Genomic DNA, 26609 nt, shown 5'->3' on the forward strand with positions numbered 1-26609 from the left:
AGCCGTACAGCCTGAGGGGTCGAGTAATCATTTAATATTTCTGCCCTGTCTCTATCCTTATCTGTGGTATTATCCTATCTATCCCTTAATGGTCCTATTTCCATTCCAGCCTTCCTATTTTTATTTATGTGCCTGAAAGATATTATATTTTTTACCTTCCTTTTCAGAGTTTAACGTTTCAGAGTAATATCAAACAGTTGAATTTACATATTAAAGGGAAAATTAAAGGAGAATGAAAGGCTATGTGAGGAGAGGGCCATGTAAGATCTAACAGGAGTAGAAAAACAAGGAAAAATAGAAGCAGGAGTAGTTCATTCGCCCTTTGAGCCTCCTCCACCATTCAATATGATCATGACTGATCCTCGATCTCAACGTCATAGTCTCGATCACTCCCCAGCCCCTTTGACGACTTTAGTGTCCAGATGTCTACCTAATTCCTTCTTCAACATATTCAGTGAATTGGCCTTCACAGCCTTCGGTGGTAGAGAATTCGCCACCCTCTGTGTGAAGAGGTTTCTCCTCATTTCAGTCCTAGATGGCCTACCCTGTATCCTAAGATTGAGATCCCATGTTCTAGACCTCGCAGCCAGAGGAAACATCATCCCTGTATCCAGCCTGTCCAGCCCAGTCAGAATTTTACATGTTTCGATGAGATCCTCTCTCATTCTTCTAAACTCGTGTGAATACAGGCCCACTCGACCCAATGTCTTTTCACACGACAATCCCAGGCATCAGTCTGGTGAACCTTCGCAGCACTGCCTGTATGGCAAGTTTTCTTTCTCCGCTCAGGAGATCAAAACTGCACACAATACTCCAGTTGTGGTCTCACCAAGGCCCTGTATAGCTGCAGGAAGACATACTTACCCCTGTACTGAAGTCCTCTTGCAACTGCTTGCTGCATGTGCATGCTTGCTTTCAGTGATTTGTATGCAAGGACACCCAGGTCCTTTTGTACATCAACATTTCCCAATCTGACACCATTTAAAAAATATTCTGTCATTCTGTTTTTCCTAGGGAAGTGGTTAACTTCACACTTATCCACATTACACTACTTCTGACATATATTTTCCCACTCACTCAATTCATCTAAATTGCCTTGAAGCCTCTAAACATCCTACTCACCGCTCACATTCCTGCCTTCAAGAAGCCCCCAGCCATTTGTGCATAAATCTGCTACGTAAAGTAACTGAAGTTGGGGAGGCCATTTGGAATTCCACTGTCAAGTGGGTACTGTGTTAACTTGCTGGTTTTTTTAAATTCTAAAATCTGTTTTGTTCAGTTGCCTTAAAGGGGGATGTGTAGCTGGGAATCAGGTTAATATTAGGAATGGTAGGAGTTGGTATAGGAGTAAGTAATTTGTAGTCTGATTTATGTGTTTAAAATCTTTTATTTTGTTAATAAATACTCTAATTTCATTTTTAAGATCTCTAAAGTCTTAGTGGACACATTATTTCTGAATTTAGTGCACACATCTTCTCGTAATAAATACAAATTGTAAAACCATTGTGATAGAGTGACCAAGTTTCCCGTGTGGATGTGGTCCGCCCGGCACACATCATCTGCCTTGTCATAACACCGACCTCTTGGGAACAACACTGTAAAACTACTCCAGTCTGAAAAATAACCATTCACCATACCTGTTTATGCTGCTGAGGCAAATTCATATTCATACTGTCACTGCCCATTTTATCCCACGGGCTTCAAATTTTCGTGTTAGCCTATTATGTGACTTTTTTCAAATGCCTTTTTGGAAGTCTAGAAATAGCACATTAGCCATGTTACCCTATCAATCCTACCTGTTACCACATTAGAAAACTCAGTCAAGTTGGTTGGACACATTTCTTTTGAGAAATCGGGCTGGCTTTCCTTAAGTACTCCACACAATTGTCTACGTGTTTTTTAACTGTGTCCAAGGTTATCACTTCTAAAAGCTTTCCCAGCACAGGGGTTAAACTGTCTTACCTGGAGAGGCTGGATTTATTCTTAGACCGTTTCTGAACAAGGATGAAACATTTACATATCTCCAGTCCTCTGACTCCTCTCCTGTACCTAAGGGGATTGGAAGATTATGACCAGTGTCTCTGCAGGGAACTTTAATGGAAAATTTAATAGAGAAGTTCAAAATCATGAAAGGTTTTGAGAAAATAGGGAGAAACTGTTTCCAGTGGCAGAAGGTTCAGCAACCAAAGGATACAGATGTAAGGTATTGTTTAAAAAAAATCCAGAGTGAGATGTATACAGATTTTCCCGCAGCCAGTTATTATCTGGAATACACTGCCTGCCAGTGTGGTGGAAACAATATTCAAAACTAACTTTCAAAAAGGGATTGGCAGTGGGGGAAAAGGAACTGGACTGGGACCAGTTGAATAGCTCTATCAAGGTGCCTCTCCAGACAGAGGGGGCTGATTGACCACAGTCTGTGCATTGTGATTTTATGATTTTGCATTGCTTCCCACCTGAAGCAGGCTGGCATTCCCACTGCACATCTCAGGTCCCTATCCACGGGAGCGATGGCTGAAGTACCAGAGTAAACTTCAGGACAATTTACAGGCAACTGTCACTCCATTTAATCCAGCCAGAAGCTCTTCAATTCATCCAGGTAAGTTTGGAATGGGGGCTGTAAGAATCCAGACTCTGGAGCAATTTGTAAATAAAACAAACAACATGTTTAGTTTCTGCTTCTCAGATTTAATGATGAACTGTGTCCTTTTTTTTAGAAAACTGCTTCTATTCCACTCGTTTTCAGGTTCTTTTGGTTGAAGAACAAATTTACAAATGTAATCATGGACTTCCAATGTAAATTATAATTCTATATAAAAATGATAATATGAACAGGTTACATGTACAGAGAGACTTAATAATGTTTTTAATAAAATATGTAACTACATACTAGTTATTTAAGGACTATTTCACTGACGGGGAAAGTGATGAGACAGAGCAGACAAACCACAGATAAATGATAACTGTGACTCCACTTCTTTTTGCAAAGTATACTTTATTCCTAAAATATCTAAAAGAACATTTCAAAATGACCATCACAGAAATTGCAATGATATTCAAATGATCATGTTGCACTCAAAGGTGCGTCAGTACAAGAGAAAGCCCATGACAAACATTATAATGCAGCAACCGAACTACTTTTCACGTGGTCAACACTGCTTGTTAATGGCATACATACCCGATCAGTTCACACATCACGTTCAATACAGACAGACTATCACATCAGTATTCACAACAGTGTCACATCATTTACATGCTCAAACAGTCTCAAAGCACGTTCGCATTTTAACGTGAAACAAACCGGAAACACCCCTCCAATTTTATTACAGAGTACCCACTTGAATTTGACAGTCTGGGCAATATTTACAGGCGTGTACCAACCCAGTCCAGTTTCTCAGTGTTATTGAAACATGGTGAGAGTTTGAAGAAAGTTAAGATGACAGTTTTATCGCGATTACAAGAAACAAACCAATTAGAGATTAATATAAACAGAAAATGATGGAAATACTCAGCAGGCCAGACAGCATGATAACGGCACTTGCTCACTGTCTGAGCCCAAATTGAAGACGGACGAGTATCACAGCAGCAGCTGGACTTCCACCTCCCCTCCTACCGAAAGGAAATGTCAGACTCACCGCTGAAAACCATGACAGCCGAAATGTCCATGGCTGTGAAGAAGGGAGAGAATTCGGGAGGTTTGGGGGTGGAAATCTTGACAGCTGCTTATGCAGGAATAACACTAACTCCTGGGAATTTATACAAAGCGGGGAGCTTGTCATTTCCCCCACTTCACTTCCTCTCCCTCTTGTGCTTTTCTATCTCTCTCTCCCAACCTCTGGAGAAATTATTTCCTGGACCCCCCGGGAAAGACTCCCCGGACCCCAGTTTGAGAATCACTGAACTGATTCATCTCAAACAAGCTGATGTCCCACCACCTTCCGCCTGTGGAGCAACATTACAGGCAGGAAGGTCACCGGGTTCCTGCAGTTCACAGCTCATTCTACCCTGTAACTTCCTCTCTACAATTGAGCTTCTATTTGTTTCTTCTCTCCCCCTCCTTCTTTCCCCCAGCCCTACAGAGGTCCTCGCTGATCTTTCAGTTCCCAGTTCCCACACAGGGTTTACACCCGGAATGTTAACCTGGCTTCTCTCTCCACCTGTGACTGAGACCCACACCCATCAGTTTACAGCTGGCAGGAGGCAGGGAGCCGGTGTGAAATTATGGGATGGATCTGTTAGTGACCTTGAATCCCGCAGATTCTCAGCGGTGCCGAGTTTTTCCCGTCGTCATTCGGTCCCGGACTGAAGATGGGAAAGATTCTCCCAGTGAAAGTGTGGGTGAAAGTGTGGAGATGGGACATGTTGTCCGCATTGTAAAATGACACCTGTCCACCCTCATAGTCCAGGAAAACCCCGATCTTCCGGGGATTCACACTCGGGGTGAGGGGGGTCCGTGAGGGGGAGGTGGCGGCTAAATAACCTCTTCCGGGATCCAGCTTCACAACCCACAATCCGGACTCGGGGATCAGCGAGTTTCCCCCTTTCCTCTTCACAGACTCTCGGGCCACTCCGAGCCCCCACCGAGTCTCCTCCCCCACCCCCACCTCCCAGTAATGTCTCCCTGATGTGAATCCCTCTGATCCCAGGACACATTCCCAGGGATCAAACCTCTCCGGGGTGTCAGGGAGCGGCTGCCGTTTGTCTCCGAGTCTCACACTGGTCCGGTCCTCAGACAGGATGAGCCGGGGATTCGCTGTGTTCAGATCCAGAGTCAGAGAGGCTGGAGCTGGGGGAAAGTTAAAATAACACAGTCAGTGATTTAGAGAGAGGGGCTGGGGAGGGGGAGAGAGTGTGAGGAAGGAGCCCGGAGAGGGAGAGAGGGGGAGAGGAAGTGGGAGAGAGAGAGAGAGAGAGGGAGGGAGAGAGAGAGGGGGAAATAGGGAGAGGGAGAGAGAGAGTGAGGCGGAGCGAGAGAGAGAGGGAGGCGGGGAGAGAGAGAGGGAGAGAGAGAGAGAGGGAGGCGGGGAGAGAGAGAGGGAGAGAGAGAGAGAGAGGGAGAGGGGGAGAGGGAGAGAGGGAGAGGGAGGGAGAGAGAGAGAGAGAGAGGGAGACGGAGCTGGAAAGAGATGGAGGGGGGGAGGTGAAGTTGAGGAGAGAAAATGGCAGCAGAGGAGGGAGCAGGAACGTGGAGAGGGAGAGTGTGGGTGGACTGATGGAGAGGAAGAGGTGGGAGAGAGTGAGAGCAGGAGGGTTTGAGAACATGGGAGCAGGAGAGAGAGAGACCAGCATGACAGAGATTGGGAGAGTGGGTGAGAAAGAGAGGGTGGAGCAGGGGGGTGGCAGGATGTGTGTGGGGATGTGAGAGTGAGATGAAGGGGTCGAGAGCGCAGTGGGGCAGGGAGAGTGCGAGGGTGAAAGTGAGATGGAGGGGTCGAGAGTGCAGGGTGGCTGGGAGAGTGTGATGGTGTGAGAGGGAGAAAGAGATGGAGGGGTAGAGAGTGCAGGGGGCAGGGAGAGTGTGATGGTGTGAGAGGGAGAACGAGATGGAGGGGTAGAGAGTGCAGGGGAGCAGGGAGAGCTTAAAGGTGTGAGAGAGAGAGCGAGCAAGAACTGGAGGGTGAACGCAAATCGGGCAGAGTGAAAAAGAGAGAAGGGGAGGGCTTACAAGGGTGGGAGAGAGAATGTGAAGGTCTCAGAGAGAGTGGGAGACTGCTGAGAATGTGAACGAAAGCAGAAATGGGAGGGGCGAAAGTGCAGAAGAGGAAAGGGAGAGCGTGGGAGGAGGGGAGGGTGTGGGAGAGGTATAGCGGAATGGTGAGGAAAGGGGGAAGGAGAGGAAGGAGAGAGAGTGTCTGGGTCGGTGGAAGAGAGGGCGAAATGGGCCTGACAGGGACAATGGGTGGGGAATGGAGGTAGAGGGCGGGAGGGACTGATATTAGATCGAGCAGGAGCATTGTTGAGAGGGTGAGTGCATGGCAGGAAGAGGGAGAGTGTGTGTGGAAGGGGAAAGAGAAAGATTGTGGGAAGGTCAGAGGTAATAATGAGAGCAGAAGTTAAAGAGGCAAAGAGAAAGGGAGAGTGGGAGGTGAGTGAGAGAGTGTGGGGACAAGGGGAGTGAGAAAGTGTGGGTGGAGAGAAGGATGGGGGAGAAGAGGGAGAGCGTAAGGACGGGAGAGCATGAGTGACAGGGTGTGGAAAGAGATAGTGACGCAGGGAGAGAGAGAGTATGAGAGAGGGAAGAGAGATTGTGAGAAGGAGAGCAGGAAGGGGAAAGATAAGGTTTGGGAGAAAGGGGGATGGAAACAGCAGGCTGGAGAGAAAGAGAGCTGGAGAGAGTAGGTGGGGAGTGATACTTCTGCGAAACAGGTATGAAAATGTCATCACACAGATTGTATACAATCTGATCCTGTAAGGTACCAAAGAAAATTAAATTACAAGAACACTATGGTTAGGAGCAGGGGTAGGCCATTCGGTCCCTCAAGCCTGCTCAACCATTCGACGAGATAATGGCTGATCTGATTGGATATATTCAATGACCCAGCCTCCACTGCTCGCCAGGGAAGAGAATTCCAAACACTAACCACCCTCTGACAGAAAACAAATTCTCCTCATCTCAGTCTTAAACGGGAGACTCCAAATTTTAAAACTGCCCCCTAGTTCCAGATGCCTCTCCAAGGTAAATGTCCTCTTGGCATCCACCTTGTCAAATCCTCTCAGCGTCTTACACGTTTCAGTAAGATCACCTCTCATCCTTCTAAACGCCAATGAGTAAAGGCCAAACCTGTTCAACCTTTTATCATAAGATAATCCATTCATCCCAAGAATCAGTCGAGCGAATCTTCTCTGAACTGCGTCTTATGTAACTATCTCATTTCTTAAGTAAGGAGATCAAAATGGTACACAGACTTCAGATGCAGTCTCACTAAGACCCTGTACAGCTGTAGCAACAATTGCATAGTTTAATACTCGATTCCTCTTGCAATAAACATGAACATTCCATTTACCTTCCTAATCACTTGCTGTACCTGCAAAGTAATTTTTGTGATTCATGTACCTGATTGTCCAGATCCCTCTCTACTGTAGAGTTCTGCTGTCTCCCTTGGTACATTGCGAGGTCAGACCCCAAAATTTGTTACAGTCCCAGGCAAGACCCTCAAATTTGGTTATGATCTGCTTAGTGACCATTAACTTTTTTATGTTAATCGACCAAATTTGAAATCCCAGTTGCTTGCTAAGATGATAAATCCATAAGATTCCATGTTTTGAAACAAACAGAAGAATTTTACTAACCAAGAGTCAACAATGCAAACAGATAATATTATCTCTTATATTCTAACATAAAGAATTAACATGAGGTAAACATTAATTAACAGGAAAACTGCGGTCGAACACACCACAAACCACATGTTTAATGACAGACACGAGCAAGGCAAATCACATGAACTTGCTCATAATCTGCCCAAATGTCAATTATCACCATTAAAAACCCCCCGGAATAATGGAGGATCAAAGGACAAATATCAACAAGGAACTGCAACACAATATTATTAGTTAAAAAAAAAGTACAAGAGAAATTAATGGGACTTAAAGTAGATAAATCCCCTGGACCTAATGATCTACATCCCAGAATGTTGAATGAGGTGGCTGTGGAGAAAGTCGGTGCATTGGTGGTCATCTTTCAAAATTTTAGACACTTTGGACTTGTTCCTGCAGATTGGAAGGTGGCAAATGTAACCCCACTATTTAAGAAACGAGGAAGAGAGGAAACATGGAACTACAGACCCGTAAATAAAGGATGTGATAACGGGACGCTTAGAAATAATGGGAAGCTTGGGCAGAATCAACATGGACTTGATGAAAGGGAAATCACGTTTAACAAACCCCTGTTGGAGTTTTTGGAGGATGTAACTAGGAGAATAGGGAAAGGGTAACTGGAGGATGTCGTTTATTCAGATTTTCAGAAAGCTTTTGATAAGGTCCCACAACAGAGGTGTGCAAACAAAATCAGAGCAAATGCAATTTGGTGGAATGTACTGGCATGGATTGAGAACTGGTTTATGGGCAGAAAACAAAGAGTAGGAATAAATGGGTCATTTTCAGGTGATCAGGCTGTGACTAGTGGGGTATCGCAAGGATAGGTGCTTGGGCCCCAGATATTCACAATCCATATCAATGATTTGGATGTTGAGATTAAATGTAATATTTCCAAGTTTGTAGATGGAAGTGTCAGTTGTGAGCAGGATGCAGAGATGATTGAAGGAGATTTGGAGAGGCTCAGTGAGTGGGCAAAAATATGGCAGATGGAATTCAAGGTGGAGAAATGTGAGGATATCCACTTTTGTGGGAAAAACCGAAATGTAGGGTTTTTCTTAAATGGAGAGAGGCTGGGAAATGTTAATCATAAAAGGGACTTATATGTCCATGTTCATGAGTCACTGAAAGCTGGTACAGCAAGGAATTTAGAAGGCAAATGTTATATTGGCCTTTATTGCAAGATGATTTGGTTACAGGAATAAAGGTGTCTTACTACAATTATATATAGCCTTGGTGAGACTGCATCTGGACTAATATGTTCAGCTTTGGTCTCCGAACATGAGGAAAGGTATATTTGCCATAGACTGAGTGTAATGAAGGTTCACAAATAAATTCCTGGAATGGAGGGATTGTCCTGAAGATGCAGAAAATTTGGATTTATTTTAAAGTGCCAGCTAGGACCAGCATCTAGGTTGCCAAAGCATACACAGACAATCACAGCCTTACATGAAAGCTAAAAACATGTACAAAGGGCTCAGCTGTAAATTTGCTATTAGGAAATGGGAGACACACATGGGCAGGGACTCAGGATGACTCGATCAAGACATGGGGAAGGCCATTTAACACCATCTGATAGCCCCAAACCACACCCAGTCAGCCCCCGTAAACCTTTTGTCTAGAACAAATGCACATTCTTTGTTGTCTCCCAAAAGGATAATGCCCAGTCTCTGCACTGCAATTACTGTACAAGAACACAATGATCAGATTATTGTGCTGTGGCCTTTGTCTAACTAGCACCATTAAGTTGTAACTGCTAGTAAAAAATATATTAACTGTGCTCATTTGAACCTCGGTGGAGAAGCGCCTGGATTGCCCAGCGTTAGCTGCCCACATGTGTAATAAAGGAACCACTTGAATATTGCATCTGGACTCCGAGTGTTGAACTTTTGTACCAGAGTATTCCTCGGACCTTTCAGTCCTGTGAGCAAAGATTAAATAGACGGGTCCTTTGCTCTCTGGAGTTTAGAAAAATGAAAGGTGATCTCATTCAAACATACAAAATTCTAACAGGACTTGACAGGATAAATGCAGAAAGGATGTTTCGCTGGTTGCGGTGGTGGGGCGGTCGAGAACCAGGGGACACAGTTTCAGATTAAGGGGCAGGTCATTTAAGGCCAAGATGAGGAGGAATTTCTTCACTCAGAGGGTGATGAATCTTTGTAAGTTTCTGTCCCAGACGGTTGTGGAGGCTCAGTCATTGGGTATGCGCAAGACTGAGATGGATAGTTTTCTACATATTAAAAACATCAATAGATAAGGGGATAGTGCAGGAAAATGGTGTTGAAGTACAGAATCAGCCATGATTTCATTGAATGCCAGAGTGGGCTGGAGGGGCTGGACGATCTACTCCTGCCAAGAGCAGTTCTACTCCAGTATCTTGAAAGGGTTAAACAATTTTAGTTAGAATTGCCTGTTAGTAACAATAAAATATAAGCAGAAAAGCAGAACGGGAGAATAGCAGATGTGTTTCAGACAGAATAAGAAAGGAGATGGGCAAGGCAGTAGAACAAAGAACAAGTTCAGGGAGTGAGTGGGCATTGAAGTCAGGAGGCACAGACTCCTGGACAATCAGCAAGAGATGGTGGTCTTGCGAGGATGAGAACAATGTCGAGTGTCTGTACACACGGGAAATAAGTGACCAAAGCCGAAGGCCTCTTTAAGCATGTGATTGTGAATTGACAAGATTAGATTACAAGCCTGTGACTAATTGTGTATAAAAACAAGATTTCGCTGTAATCTGCACAGCTCGGTCTAGGAATGCCCAACGCTGTCTCTCCGTGCATACACTTGAATCACTAATGAAAGATCTTGGCCTGTACCTGCGTCTCCTGGTAGTTTGTAAGGCAAATTGTAACATGCTGACAGCAGTTCCACTCTAGCATCTCAACACAGGCACGGTCCCAGCTCCTCAGCTGAGCTGCTGCACCAACTGCTGCTCCCAACTCTTTAAACTAAATACAAATGAACACAAATGGTTGTTAACTGACCTTTGAATTCACCTGTTAACCTGTGATCTCCCAGCAGGGTTCAGCCCCCTTGCCCTGAGACAGGATCTGAATGTATCAACCCTTGGGACATTCTGAACCTTAAATGTTACAATCTCCAGTCAACACAAAGGTTATTCCCACAGGTGTGAACTTACAATCGCTCCACACCAAAAATACACAGTCAGAACTCCAGCAATATAGTTTTAATCATCCTCGCTATTAAAATAATACATTGCCTTGATATTCTTCCTGCCAAGTGGACAAGTTCATGAATTTGGACATTATAATCCACCCGCTAAGTTAACTATCAATTAATCTATCTAAATCCTTTTGTAGACTCTTCATGTGCTCTTAACAAGTTAAATTCCTAATATCTTTGTGTCATGAACAAATTTAACTACCATACATTCGGTCCCTTCATCCAAGTCATTGATATAGATTGTAAATAGTTGAGTTCCCAGCGATCATCCCTGTGTCACTCCACTAGTTACAGCTCAGCAACCCAAACACAGGAGCAGGATTGGGAGAGAGAGAGAGAAAAAACGTGTGAATATAGAGAGGGGAGAGGGAGGGGGAGGGGAGGGAGAAAGGGTGATGAAGGAGTGAGAGATTGAGAGGGGTGGGGGTGTGGTCAGTGAGTGGACAGAGTGGAGCCAGAGTTAGCTGGAGGGGACAGTGACAATGGTGGAAGGGGAGGGCTGAGATGGTGGAAGGGGGAGGGGAGAGATGTTGGGAGGTGGAGCGGAGAGAGAGCATGGGATGGGGAGGGGAGAAAGAAAGCTGAAGGGAAAGGAGGAGGGATTGCGAGGGACAGTGTGCGGGACAGGGAGGACAGGGAGAGTATGGGACTGAGATGAGGGAAGAAGTGCGGAATGGGGAGGGAAGACTGACTAGAGGGAAGTGAGTGAGAGAGGGGAAGGATGGGGAGTGGAGTATGTGTAGGAATGGGCGGAGGGAGAGAACAAAGGCCACGGAAAGGGAGGTGGAGGGGAGCAGGGGACCAGGAAAGTGAGATGAGAGAGAAAACAGGAAGGAGGGTTGTGAGGAAAATGTACAGGGTGGGGGTGGGGGGAGGCAGAGGGAGCATGGGAGCAAGAAATCGAGGAAGGGAGGACTGGGGGGGAAGAGGGAATGGGTGGCGAGTATAGAGAGTGGGGGAGGGGAGAGAGCAGAGATGCGGGAGGAGCAAGTGCAGATTTGGGTGGGTGATATTGGGGAGACACTGGGTAGGTGAGCGTAGAGTGTGAAGGGGCCAGACAGCAGTGGGAGGGGTGTGGGCATTGTGTCATCCAGCGTGGACAGGAGCATTGAGGAGCTGAGAAAAACACTGCTGCCTCCCCCATCTCCATATTGTAAACAGGAAAATAAATGTGCTCAGCTTTTCACTGTCGCCCACATCCATGTCCAGGAAACCCAAGGCTCAGGGCTTGAGTCTCAGGACATCCCAATTTTTGGACAGAGTCCAAAACAGCACCAACATTAGCAGATGGATGGCACCAAACGCCTGTTTTCGGGACTTCCCTAGTCCCTTAAAAACATCCCAGCCCAATTATGAGTTGGACGAGATAACGGAATCTTCTCGCACAGAAGGAGGCCATTCAGTCCATCGTACTTGTGCAGGCTGTCCAATTTAATCTTCTAGTCCAGCTTTTTGCCCGGATCCCTGCATATTAGTCCATTTGAGAACATCTTCAATTCATTTTTGAAAGTTCCTATGAAATCCACATTTTCAGACAATGAATTGCAGATCATGAACATAGTCTGTGAGATTTCATTTTTGCTCATTACCCCTCTAATTCTTTTGGTGATTATTTTAAATCTTAGCCTTTAGTTACAGACACACTTACCAGAGTAAACAGATTCTCCTGATCTGCTCAATAAAGCCCTCATAATTCAAATTCCTGCATTGAATCTCCCTTTAAACTTCCCTGTTATAGGGAGAGCATTACCAGCTTATCCAAATACCCTGTAAACTGAAGTCCCTCATCAGTGCTATTGTGCTGGTAAGTCCCCCCTGTACCCTCTCCAAGGACTTGACATCCTTCCCAAAGTGTGGTGCCCAGAAATGCAGAAATTACTCCTCCAGAGGCCTATTTGAAGTGCTCATTGGTGCAAACACTGCACCTGAAACTGTTCCTTTCTATACCCGTGCACTTGCACACGAGGGACAAGTTCACTATCCTGATTTCCTAATCCAGAAGGCGATCAAGAGTCACCAACAGATGCTCGAAGGTGACATGGAGACACATGGGGTGAAATTTGTCATGGATGGTTGTGTGACTTGGACAACACTGAAGTAGCAGCTTGGAACACATTCCTCTCAATATCTGTTTCCATTAACTCCGATGGAGATTGATATTGAGCACGATGTAAGCTGGGTTACTGATTTACTGTCTGATTTTCACATATTGCGTTACCATCCAAACAAGGTTTACTCTTTCTGAAACTCTTTTTCAACTGTTTAAAAATAAAGACAGTTTTAACTAAACACAGACATTTCAGGACATGTCATTGAGGTGGTGGCTCACCAACAGGCAATCCGTCTACAGCAACTTTCATAGACAATGGCCTCTCTGGATATGTGTGAATCGCTTTCTTACTGCCTTATCAAGATACAGATATTACATCCATAGCTGGCATACACCTGGAGATATCCCCTGCTGAGAGCAGGAAATGGCCACATGCAGGTGGAGGGATTGATAAGGCATGAAACACAATTGGATGACCCGAATCAAGGTATTAACTTATATATCAAGGGACCAGGGTCAGAAAGGGATATAAAGCCACAGCCACAAGGACAGCCAGGAAGGCGTGATGTGGTCAGTCACAGGAAGTCGTGCAGGAGAAGTCATTCAGCAGACTGACCACGTGGGAATGGGCTCCGACAAACGGATCTCACTGAACAACTGGTGTTGGAAGTGTATATTATTGCATGGTTGGTTAATAAAGGTTTTGAGGGGTTGTTTAGGTTGGGCCTGTACTCATCAGATCTCAGGGTCGGGAGGGCATGTGGAGGTGGATCAGAATAATGCCCAGTGGAACGAAGGGAGGTTCAAGGGTGACAGAGGGGAGTGGAAAGCTGATATTGGGTGGGTTAATGTGATGGGGGGAAGTTGGTGGGTGGCAGGGGGAAGGGTAGAAGTTGGCGGATGAAGTTTGGAAGGTGACACACGCCATTCTTCAAATCTGACGTTGACCACGCAGTTAGTCAGTAAGTGAGATGCCTCGAAGTGGGAGCAAGGTCTTTTTGGTGGGTGGTGCACAAGGTCAGCAGAAATGGCCGACTAAAGGGACACCCTAATAATTATGAGGTAACTGGATGTCATCCATGTTCAGTCGTGTTCTCCCCTCTATGGTGAAGCCCACACGTCAGCAAGTTTATGCCCATCTCATCACATCGAGATCCCAGCAAGGTATGGAGCTTCCTTTCATTCTGTGCCATTCGCCATCAGCTGCAGTCAGAGGCAGGGATGAATGGAGAGAGAGAGGTGGAAGCCTCCAAGGAGCACGGGTGGTGGCCAACTCATGACTCCAAAACTCCATCCCCCCAGCTGAATGGTCATGCCTGGCAAGGGCTCATGTGTTTAGTCTTTCTATGTTACCAAGGCAATGGTCTCTCTGTAGGGACTCGAGGGTAGTGGAGGGTATTAAAGGAACTATCTCGGTGATTGCCGGGTAGGATCCTCAGAGACAAGGGATACCCCCAGCAAAAATGGCTGATGACGCCAGTTCACCACCCGTAGAGTACTGCTGAGGAGATACAATGATGGCTATACCCCTACCAGGTCCCTGACTGAGCAGGTGATTGAGCTCCTAAAGATGAGGTTCAGATGTTTGGATGGCTCAGGCAGTGCTTTCCCATACTGAGAATGTCTCAGATCATCATTGTCTGCTGCACCCTGCACAGCCTCGTGATACAAAAGGGGGATGTGTTGCCTGAGCGAGACATGGGGAAGCAAGATGTCTGCTCCAATGAGAAGGACAATGAAGGGGATGGGAGGGCCAGGATGTGGCCGAACCACATGCAGCGGCTATAGCTGGAATATGATGTGGTAGACAGGCTCATACCAATCTGATAGTTACTAATTTCCAGGCAGAGTAAGCTTCCGGGACATTTGTTGAACTTTTTGGTTTTCTATCCTTTGCAGACTGGAAGGCCCCAGCACCTTCTTGTTTACTGACCATAGGTTTCTCAAATGAACCTTTATTTATGAGAGCAGAATTAAATTGCAGTAGTGACATCTTCCGTGCTGTAGGTTTGAGCCTTCCATGTGCCCAACTATAATAAAACGCAGAACCCTGGCGCAAAATGCGCTTATTAGGATCTGCACCATCTCCTGCAACCTCAGGCACCTGTAAGTAGAATTGTGATTTCAGCAATGCACTGACAAAGTCCTGAACATGACAGATTGGAAGGAATGTCAAATCTAAACTTTCCAGAGATGCACTATCCTGATTGGGCATTCTGAATACACTTGTGTGTCACTGACTGAAAGATGATGCATTGGTCCCAAGTGAAGCCCTAGAAGGGTCCATTATTAAAGAAGTTCAAGGCGGGGGTGACCTTCAACGCCACCAGCATTGGATTCCCTCCAAGCCCTTGTGGCCGCAGCTCGTTGTGGAGAAGCAGGCAGATAGATCCTGGGATCTACAAAGCCGCCTCCGGCATTGCCTTTCACCCATTTGTAGATAAGAGCACCGCCTGTGATACACCTGTGGCCAGGCCAATGGCCGCCATCTTGACTTCCGTGAGGCCGGCTCTTGCTAACCCTGACACTTGCTCTCAAAGGGGAGCCGACCTAGCAGAGAGCTCTTTCAAGCTGAACCAGCTGTGGAGGAGCAACATGAGAACATTTGGCCCCTATAAATCGCTGCTACATGCATATTAATGAGAGATCATCATGTTCCTGCACCCCCTGGTCACCACTCACACATCATAATCGCATATCCCTTGACATCTTTATCATGCCAATAAGATTAGAGGTTACTCTGTAGTCCACTCACTGAGTGCCTCACCTGCACTATGCTTTGCTGAGGTGCAAGGCCCCTGACCCTCCAGTCACAGAGAACCTTACAAGTCTCAGTCTCAGATGGGCCTTAGCTTTAGTGGAAGACCGTGATCAGTCATTGTGGCACCCAAAGCCAAGGTAAACTCCTTTCCTGCATGGACCCTGCACAAGACAGTTAGAGCTGCTGATCCTTCTCATGGATCTCCTCACTGCCCTCAGCACAGGTCCAATCTACACTCCCTCTCCTCATGCTCTAAACAAGCAACGATCCTTCAATGATGTCCATTGCACTTTGGTTAGACACATGGCAGCATGATATCATCGCTATAACAGAAACTTGGCTTATGCAGGGGCAAAAATTGCAGATTAACATCCCTGGATATAGTGTTTTGAGGCACGGTAGAGAGGGGGATGAAAAAGGTGGGGGTGCAGCATTATCGGTTAAAGAATCAATGACAGCTGAAAGGAGGGAGGACATCCAAAATGAAGCATCAAATGAGGCCCGATGGTTGGAGTTCAGAAATAAAAAAGGGGCAGGCACACTACTAGGAGTGTACTCAGGCCCCCAAATAGTGGAAGGGGGCAAATATGTAGGCAAATTTCTGAGTGCAAAAACAATAGGACGGCAATATTTGGAGACTTTAGCTACCCTAATATGAATTGGGATGTGAACAGTGTGAAGGGCACAGAGGGCACAAAATTCTTGAACTGCAGTCAAGAGAACTTTCTTAGCCAGCACATAACTAGCCCAATGAGAGCGGGCACAATTCTAGATTTAGTCTTCGGAAAAGAACCTGGGCAAGTGGATGAAGTAGCAGTGGGTGACCATTTTGGAGATACTGACCATAAGACAGTTAGATTTAACACTATTATGGAAAAGGACAAATAGAAAGCAGGAATTAAAGTTCTAAATTGGGGGAGACAAATTTTACAATGCTGAGAGGTTAATTGGCGAAAGTGGACTGGATAGAGTTATTAGAGGGAAAAATGTTGTCAAATCAGTGGGAATTATTCAAAAGCAAGGTTCTATGGGCACAGTGTAGACATGTCCACATAAAAAAAAGGGTGATACTGACAAATCAAAACCCCCTGGTTTCGCAGAAGCAGAAAGGTCAAGATAAACAAAAAAAGAAGGCTCATGGCAGTCACAAAAAGTCTAATATTGTAGCAAGTCTAGAGGAGTATAGAAAGTACAGGGGTGAAGTAAATATGTAAATTAGGAAAGCAAAGCGAGGATTTGCAAAAATATTGGCAGGTAAAATCATATAAAACCCTAAGGTGTTTTGCCAGTACATTAAGAGCAAAATAATAACTAAAGGAAGGGTAGGGCCTATCAGAGATGTACATGGTAACCTGTGCATTGATACTGAGGATGTGGGCAGGGTTCTCAATGCGTATTTTGTCTCAGTCTTCACGAAAGAGAGGGCTGATGCAGACATTCTAGTTCAAGAGGAGGAGTGTGAAATATTAGATAAAATAAGTACAGTGAGAGAGGAAGCAATGGAAAAAATGACATCCTTGAAAGTGGATATATAACCAGGACCACGTGGATTGTATCCCGGGTTGTTAAAAGAAGCCAGGGAGGAAATAACGGATACCCTGAGGATTATTCTCCAATCCTCACTAGAGACAGATGAGGTACCAGATGATTGGAGGGCTGCAAACATTCTACCATTATTTAAAAAGGTTGTGAGGGATTGGCCAGAATATGATAGGCTGGTCAGCCTGACTTCAGTAGTGGGCAAATTATGAGAATCAATTCTGAGAGGCAGGATAAAGTGTCACTTAGAAAGGCATTGATTGATCAGGAATAGCCAGCATGGTTTTGGAGGGGAAGATCATGTCTTACTAACTTAATCGAAATTTTTGAGGAACCAACAAGGAGGATGGATGAGGATAATGCAGCAAATGTTGTCTACATGGATTTTAGTGAGGCATTTGACAAGGTCCTACATGACAGACTGGTCAGGAAAGTGCGATCACCTGGGTCACAGGGAAGGTGGCGAGTTGGATGCAAAATTGGCTCAGCAACAGGAAACAAAATGTCATGGTCGATAGATATTTTTGCAAATGGATAATGGTTTCCAGTGGTGTTTGACAGGGGTCAGTGTTGGAGCCCTTGCTACTTGTTGCATATATTAATGATTTGGATGTAAATGTGGGAGGTATGATTAAGAAATTTGCCGATGACACAAACATTTTCCATGCAGTTGGAAGTGTAGAGGGTAGCTGTTATCTCCAGAATGATATCAATGGTTTTGTTGAGAGGGAAAATTGAATTCAATCCGGATAAGTGTGAGTAATGCATTTGGGGTGGGGTTGAGGAAGTGAGAGACGTTGGTGTGCATGCGCATGTCCTGGAAGGTGGCAGTACAGGTGGGTAGAGTGGTCAAGAAAGCATATGGAATGCTTTTCTTTATTGGACGAGGTAATGAAGTCCAAGGCAGGGACGTTTTGATGGAACTGTATCAGATGCTGGTTACCACAGGGTACAGAAGTAAGGTGATTGGTAAAAGGATTAGAGGGGAAATGAGGAAAATATTTTTCACCCAGAGGGTGATGGGCATCTGGAATTCTTGGCCTGGTTGGTGATTTAGGCTGAAACGCTCAACTTATTTGAAAGGTACCTGCATCTGCACCTGAACTGTTGTAACCTGCACAGCTATGTATCAGGAGCTGGAAATTGGGATTAAAATGAGCGGCTAGATTCTTTTTTCTTTGGCTGGCGCAGGCACAATGGGCTGAATGGCCTCTTACTGTGCCGTAACTCTCCAATCATTCTATGGTTGCAAACCTTTTATGTGAGGCCTACTGCCACCTTTGATAATGGAGATAAAGTAGACGAGCAGGCCACCAAAATCTCCATGTGCGATCTGACAAAGGATTTAGGCAAATGCACAAACATCTCTTTAATATTACACCCAAATCCCTCTTCCAGTGCAGCCTCTGGTTTTCTACTGTTAAGAAGACAGCGTAGAGGTTCAGTGTCTTAGCCTTGAAACTGCATCCGTGCCACTCACATAGCAGATTTAACTCTGATTGAGTACTCGTGGCAACCACCACATCTCACATCAGGGCAACAGCTGCAGGAGAAACAATGACCTAGATGATCCATCTTGGTCTCCTTCCAACGTCACCAATGTCACAGATGCCAGTCTTCAGCTGATGTAACTGACTCCACATGATCACAAGTAAGGGATGAACACACTGGGAACAGCAAAGGCAATGGGCACTAACAACATCCCAGCTGTAGTACTGAAGATTTTAACTCCAAAATTAGTGACACCCATAGCCAAGTTGTTCCAGTCAAGTTACAACACAGGCATCTGACCGACAATGTGGGAAATTTCCCAAGTATATCCTGTCCACAAAATGCAGGACAAATGCAATGCGGAAAATCACAGATCCAACAGTCTACTCTCAATCTTCAGGCAGGTGGTAGAATGTGATGTTGACAATGACATCAAGTGGCACTTACACAGCAGTAAAATGCTTATAATCCTCTGTTTGTGTTCTACCAGAGCCACTTGAAATCGAATCAGTTCGATAAAAATGAAATAAAGATGGGCAGGTGATGTGTTGCAGTTGCAGCAGGTGGGGAGCGGACGCTACCCGTCTGATTCACGGCAACCACATCTGCAGTAAGTGTCTGCAGCTTGAGGAACCCCAGCTCCGAGCTGATCCACTGGAATTGGTGATTTGGACAGTACAATGCATTGGAGAGGAGTAAAGTTACCAACACATTTTGTTCCAGGAGGCAGTGGCACTCTTAGGTATTTCCGATTTGTTTAGTGGTCAGGGAAAGGGAAGAAAGTCAGGTAAGAAAACCCAGCTCTTGCAATTCTCCAACAGATTCAAAGCCCTTGCACCTTATGTGGACGAGAGCATGAATGCAGGGAGGATGAGCAAACTGACAATGGCACAGTGGTGCAGGAAGCTATCCAAATGCAAAAAGGAATGTAATTCTAGTAGGGGACAGGTTATTTAGGGGGATAGAAACTCTTCACTTCAGGCAAGTGCAAGCATTCCAAAGGCTGTGTTGCCTGTCCTGTGCCAGAGTCAAAGTAATCCTCTCAGGGCTGGCGAGGAACTTGGAGTGGGAGGAAAAGCATCCAGTTCTTATCGTCCCCGGATATTCATATTGATAGTACTAAGAAAGAGGTTCTACTGAGAAAGTATGTGCAGTTAGGCACTAAATTCAAAGATAATAATCTCTGCCTGAGGCATCAGCTGATTGGCATGGAGTGAATACGATCAGAGAATTGAATGTGTGGCTCAAAGATTGGTGTTGGAAAAATGTGTTTCAATTCATGGGGCCCTGGCAGCAACGCAGGGGAAAAAGGGAACGATACTATTAGAATGGCCTTCACTTGAATTACGCTGGAACCAGTGTCCTGGCAAATTGTATAACTGGGGCTGTGGAGAGGACTTTAACCTAAAGAGTGGGGGAGGGGGAGGAAGTGTTCATGTGCGGCGAGATTTTGAACATGGAAGAACAAGGACAAGGCAATAGTGCAGGGTAGCATTGCAGGTGATGATAACCAGAGTGCAACAGGAAGCGACAGAGCTTACAAACATAAGAGTATACCAGCCAATAAGGCCAGGGTAGGGAAAAATTGCCCAAAGACCAAAATAACAGCTCCTTATCAGAATGCACACAGAATTCGTATCAAGATGGATGAATTGATAGCACAAATAGAAATAAATTATTATATGATGGCCTTTACTGAGATATGGTTGCAGAGTGTCCACAGCTGGGACCTGAATATTCAAGGGTATGTGACATTTTGGAAGGGCAGGAGGAAAGGAAAAAGAGATCGGGTAGCTCTGTTAATCAGGAACGTGATCAGTATAGTCGTGAGAAATTATATTGTTTCCGAGGATCAAAAGGTTGTAACAATTTGAGTGGAGATAAGAAACACCAAGGGAAAGAAATCATTAATGGGAGTGGTTTACATGCCTCCTGAAAGTAGCTAAGCTGTAGGACAGAGTGTAAATCAAAAAATAATGGGAGCTTGTAAGAAGGATACTGCAATAACTGTAGGCGGTTGTAATCTTCATACCGTTTGGCTGAATCAGATTGGAAAAGGTAGACTGAGGATGAGTTCGTAGATTGTATTTGGGACAGATTCTTTGAACAATATGCTCCTGAACCAACCAGAGAACAGGCTATTTCACACCTGGTAAAATCTACTGAGACAGGATCAATAAATGACCTCATGGTGAAAGATCCTCTAGTTAAGAGAGATCAAAATAAGATAGAATTTCACATTCAGTTTGAGAATGGGCAATTTCTGTCTGAAACTCATGCCTTAAACTTAAATGCAGGCAATTACAAGGGTTTGAAGACAGTGTTGGCTAAAATGGACAGGGAAAATAGATTAAAAGCAAGTTGGTAGAGAAGCAGTGGCAGACATTTAAGGGGATATTTCATAATTCTCAACATACCATTGAGAAAGAAAGGCTCAACGAACAGAGTGCGCCATCTGTGGCTGACTTAGGAAGGTAATGGTGGCATCAAATTGTGATAAAAGATGTACAATGCTGCAATGATTAGTGGTAGGCCAGAAAATTTGGAAAATTTTAGAAACCAGGAATGATTGACTAAAAAAACGAGGGAGAAATTGGAGTATGAGAGGAAACTCGCAAGAAACCTAAAGACAGACAGTAAAAGTTTCTACACATACATAAAAAAGAAGAGTAGCGATAGTGAGTGTGGGCCCCTGAGAGGGTGAGAATGAGGAATCGATAATGGGAAACCAGGAAATGGCAGAGGCATTGAACAAGTATTCTTCATAGTAGAAGGCACAAGAAGCATACCAAGAATAGTAGAGGTACAAAGGCAAAAAGGAGAGAGGAATTTGAAACAATCAAGATCACTAGAGAAAAAGTAGGAGGAACATAATGCGACTAAAGGCTGACAAGAAATTTGGTCCTGATGACTTGCATAGTTGGGTTTGTGAGGCAGTGACTGCAGAGATAATGGATTCGCTGTTTGCAAACTTCCAAAATTCTCTAGTCTCTGGGAAGGTCACAATGGACTGGCAAGCCATGAATGTAACACCACTGTTCAAGAAAGGAGGGTGACAAAAATCAGTGAACTATAGGCTAGTTAATCTAATATCTGTCATTGGGAAAATGCAGAAAACCATTATTTTAAAGGTAGTAGCAGGACATTTAGAAATCATTACATTATCAGGCAGAGTCAACATCATTTTGTGAAAGGGAAATCATGTTTGACAAATATATTAGAGCTCTTTGATGATGTAACAAGCAGGATGGATAATGGGGAACCAGTAGATGTCGTGTATTTTGATTTCCAAATGGCATTAGATAAAGTAACAATAAAAGTTTACTACAGAAGATAAGTGTTAGGGGTGATAGAATGGCATTGATAGAGGATTGGATAATGAGCAGGAACAGAGATTCAGGATAAATGGGTCATTTTCAGTTTGGCAAACTGTAACTGGTGGAGTGCACCCAGGATCAGTGCTTGGGCCTCAACTAATTACAGTTTATAGACAGGACATATTAAAAGGACTGACTATATTGCAGCCACATTTGCTGATGATGCAATAGGTAGGAATGCTAGTTGTGAGGAGGGATTAAAATTGTCTGCAAAGGAATATGAAAAGATGAAGTAAGTGGGAAAAATTGGCAGCTGGAGTATAATGTGGGAAAATATTAGGTAGTCCACTTTGTAAGAATCTAAAAAGAGTATTATTTCAATGGAGATAAGTTGCAGAATGCTAGAGTATAGGGGTATTTTATATGTAACGTTCAAGCGGGTGGCAGACTGCGTCCAGCTCCTGAGGGTGTTCGAGGAGAAGAGAAACCTGCCAGAGATGAAGATCCTGACGGCGGAGCCGCTCTTTTCTCTGCCGTTGCAACGGGAACGTGTGGTGATGGTGCATCTGTACAACCCCTTCGTCCCTGTCGCCGACGTGGTCACCTTCCTCACCAGGTACTTCGATAAGGTGGGGAGTGGCACCGAGATTCGAGACGACTTGGGGATCTGGACAGGCAAACGCCAGTTTAAGGTCACGCTAAAGACCGACGGTAAGGGAGCCATTTTCCACCCTCCTTCCAGATTCACTATCGGGGGAAACCGTGGCTACCTGGTCTACGCTGGGCAACCCAAGCATTGTCGCTCATGCGGCAAGGCTGGTCATGTGGCGGCCAACTGCAGCGCCTCCCTCTGCAAGATCTGCAAACAGGAAGGGCACCAGACAAAAGACTGCAAACAGGCAAAGTGCTGCAACCTGTGTGGCGAGGCAGGTCACCTCTACAGGACCTGCCCCAAACGCTGCCGTACTTACGCACAGGCAGCCAAAGCCAACGAGGGGGAAGCAGAAGAAATGCTTCGTGTCACTCCAACCACCAAGGCCCCCAGGGAGCTCAACGGGACAAAGGAGAACACAGAGAGAGACAAGGTGGAGGAAGAGATTGAGGCAACAGATAGCCAATCAGCAGCACTACCCCCTGAACCTCCCAGTCCTCAGGACAGCAAATCAATGGAGGAGGAGGCAGCAGTGGAAAAGCAGCAGGGGGAGTGGCGGACGGTGAAAAATGCCAAAAGGAAGAAGGAGCGAAGAAGAAGCAAAGCCACTTCCCAGACAAGCGGCAAGAGGCGTCTCCCATCCGACATGGATGACAAAGGCAGCAGCTCTCCGGATGAAGAAGTGCCAGGGCGGCACCGACAGAAGAGGCGGCAAAGCTCCAGGGAGTTGGAGGACGAGACACCCGAGCTCCAGAACATTGGAGACAACAAGGAGACCAGCGCACCCCAACTTTGCCTGCAGCCTGAGGAGGCCAGTGCACCACAGCCCCTGGAATCTGGGAGCAGTGAGGTAATCATCGCACCCCAGCTCCAGGAAGCCGGGAACATCAACACTCCAGAGGGGGTGAGTTTTGGTGAAGCTTCTCCAGCAAAGGTCATCTCAAAACCCGCTCCCTACGCGAACCTCCAGATGCCACCTGAGCAGAACACTGCCAAGGAGAACTACCTCAGCCCATCCAAAGTGAAGGAATTTGAGCTCACTACGGGTATGAAGGAGCAGACTAAAGGTCTGGGACTCTCAGAGACAATGGGTTTGGTAGGAGAATAAATGCTTTAAAATGGGTTTAAAGATTGTATCCATAAATGTGCGTAGCATTAAATCTACTACGCGATGTGTTGTGACCTTGGACTACCTTGCCAAGGTCAAAGCTGACCTGTTGTTTCTGCAGGAGTGTGCGATACCGCACCTCAGCTCCTACAGGCAATGGTCACGATGGTGGGCCCATGGGCCATCGATCTGGTCGGGCGGAAACGACTCTGGTTCCTCCGGCCTGGGTGTTCTGCTGCGGGGAGGCAACTTCACCGTCTCCGAGGTTAAGGAGGTGGTGGGCAGGCGCCTCCTCGTAGCAGACGTAATGTACAAGAACGCTCCACTCCGGTTAATTAACGTGTATGGCCCGTCACAAGGGGCTGAGCGGCTGGAGGTTTTTCAGCAGCTCCCACTGCTGCTGGTGACCTCCAGGCCAGTCATTCTGGGCGGTGACTTCAACTGCATCATCGATGCGGCAGGACGATCCAGCAGGGCCGACAGCAGATTGGACGCTACGTCCAGATCCCTGATGGAAACAGTTAAGGATGCCAAGCTGCACGACGTCTTCAGCAACCCTGCAGATGGAGCGCAGCGTAGATACACCTGGTCGCGGCCAGACGGGTCCATTCGTTCCAGGATAGACTTCCTGTTTGTGTCCCGTGCATTCACAGTCAGATCCACCGACGTCAAGCCGGTGTTCTTCTCTGACCACTGCCACTTGGAGAAGGACCTGAGGGTGGGCAGGGGGGCATGGAAGCTAAATGTGCAACTGCTGACCCCAGAGAACATTGAGGAGCTCAAGAGGGATTACAAAGGTTGGAGAACCGTGAAACCCCTCTTTGAGTCCCTGACACACTGGTGGGAAGCGATCAAGGGAAACATCAAGAGGTTTTTCATCCTCAAAGGCACCCAGAAAACTAGAATGGAACAGAGGGAAATGTCCCGACTCCAGAAAAACATGCAGAATCTGCTCCGGCTGCGTTCGATAGGGGTCGATGTCAAGGAGGAGCTCCAAGAGGTGAAGAGCCAGCAAGCCTCGCACTTTGCCTCGGAGGCCTCCAAGATCATCTTCCGTTCCAGAGTCCGCTCCGTGGAGCAGGATGAGACGTGCTCACGTTTCTTCTTCCAAAGGTACACAGAGAGAGCTCTGTGATCAGCAGCCTGAAGGAAGAAGACGGCTCAGTAAAGTCATCACGGTCTGACATTTTGAGGATCAGCAAATCCTTTTATGCTGGATTGTATGACGTGAAGCCCACGGACAGCACGGCCTCCCAGTCCTTCCTGTCCTCTATCACGGAGGTCTTAGACGACAGTACGCGGGAGAGCCTGGACAAACCGCTAACTCCTGACGCACTGACTAAGGCCCTTGAGTCCTTCGAGAAGAGTAAAACTCCCGGAAGTGACGGCTTGCCGGCGGAGTTGTATTCGGCTCTGTGGGACTTGATCGGCCCAGACCTGCTAGGAGTGTACGAGAGTATGCTCCTGGCTGGTAGCATGTCAGAATCCATGAGGAAAGGCATTATCACCCTCATCTACAAGCACAAGGGGGGAAGGGAGGAAATTAAAAATTGGCGACCCATTTCACTGTTGAATGTGGACTCTAAGATTCTGTCCAAGGTCATCGCCAATCGGGTCAAATCCGCTCTGGAATTGGTGATTCACCCTGACCAGACCTGCACTTTGCCCGGCAGGAAGATCTCTGACAGCCTGGCGCTGCTCAGGGATACGATTGCCTATGTACAGGACAGGGGTGTGGATACCTGCCTCATCAGCTTGGATCAGGAGAAGGCCTTTGACAGAATATCGCACACCTACATGGTGGATGTGCTCTCCAAAATGGGGTTTGGGGAGGGAATTCGAAATTGGATCCAACTGCTCTACACTAACATCAGTAGCGCAGTCTCAATCAATGGGTGGGAAACAGATAGCTTTCCGATTAAATCTGGAGTCAGGCAGGGCTGTCCTCTCTCGCCTGTTCTTTTCGTGTGTTGCATAGAACCCTTTGCCGAGTCCATCAGGAAGGATCCGGGCATAAGAGGAGTGACGATCCCAGGCAGTGGAGGCACTCAGGTAAAAGCCTCCCTGAACATGGACGATGTCGCCGTCTTCTGCTCGGATCCGCTGTCGGTGCGCAGACTGATCCACATCTGCGACCAGTTCGAACTGGCCTCGGGAGCCAAGGTAAATCGTGGGAAGAGCGAGGCCATGTTCTTTGGGAACTGGGCTGACCGATCCTTTGTCCCCTTCACTGTCAGGGCGACGGCTTGAAGGTGCTGGGGATATGGTTCGGAGGGACCAGGGCATGCATTAGAAACTGGAAGGAGCGAGGGTCTATGGTGAAAAGGAAACTGGGCATGCGGGAGCGACGCTCCCTCTCCATTGCGGGTAAGAACCTGGTCATCAGGTGTGAGGCACTCTCGCTGTTGCTGTACGTGGTGCAGGTCTGGCCCATTCCACACTCCTGCGTGGTGGCGATCACTCGAGCCATCTTCCGCTTTATCTGGAGGTCAAAAATGGATCGTGTCCGCAGGGACGCGATGTACAAGCCTCTAGATAAAGGGGGAAAAAACGTGCCCGACATCGCCCTCATACTGATGGCCACCTTTGTGTTTGGCTGCACCAAGCGGTGCGTAGACCCTCAGTACGCAAACACCAAGTGTCACTACATGCTGAGGTTCTACCTGTCCCCGGTGTTGCGAAGGATGGGTCTGGCCACGCTGCCGCGGAATGCTCCAAGTAGTTGGACCGTGCCGTACCACCTGTCCCTCGTGGAAAAATTTTTGCAGAAAAACACCTTTGACCACAAGCCCATCAGGCAGTGGTCAGCACGTAACGTCTTAGAGACCCTGAGGGAAAAGGAGAGGGTGGACCCTGTGGGATGGGTTCCCCGAGCAGACTGTCAAAGTCATTTGGCAGAATGCCTCATTGCCAGAACTTTCCAACAAGCACCAAGACGTGGCTTGGCTGGTGGTGAGAAAGGCCCTCCCCGTCAGATCCTTCCTACACGCCAGGAGTCTCACCCCCTCTGCACATTGCCCTCGAGGTGGCTGTGGTGGGGAAGAGACCGTTGTTCACCTCCTTGTGGATTGTGCCTTTGCAAAGAAGGTCTGGAGAGAGATGCAGTGGTTGCTGTCGAGGTTCATCCCGAGCAGTGCTGTGACACAGGACTTGGTACTCCACAGGCTGTTCCCAGGGACACACACCGAGAC

The 26609-nt window shown here is 46.5% G+C and overlaps 1 protein-coding gene across 1 annotated transcript in view; it reads right to left on the reverse strand.

Moving 5' to 3' along the window:
• Positions 1-3876: 3876 nt before the first annotated feature.
• LOC144695734 (zinc-binding protein A33-like) overlaps positions 3877-26609 on the reverse strand; it is a 33344-nt gene continuing 10611 nt past the window's right edge. Inside the window, exon 6 of the mRNA XM_078566693.1 lies at positions 3877-4786. Within this exon, the coding sequence (XP_078422819.1) occupies positions 4236-4786 (551 nt within the window). The 3' untranslated portion in view covers positions 3877-4235. The remainder of the gene's footprint in view (positions 4787-26609) is intronic.

The sequence above is a fragment of the Cetorhinus maximus genome, chromosome 21 (assembly GCF_964194155.1).
Source record: "Cetorhinus maximus chromosome 21, sCetMax3.hap1.1, whole genome shotgun sequence".
NCBI classification, from domain to species: Eukaryota; Metazoa; Chordata; class Chondrichthyes; order Lamniformes; family Cetorhinidae; genus Cetorhinus; species Cetorhinus maximus.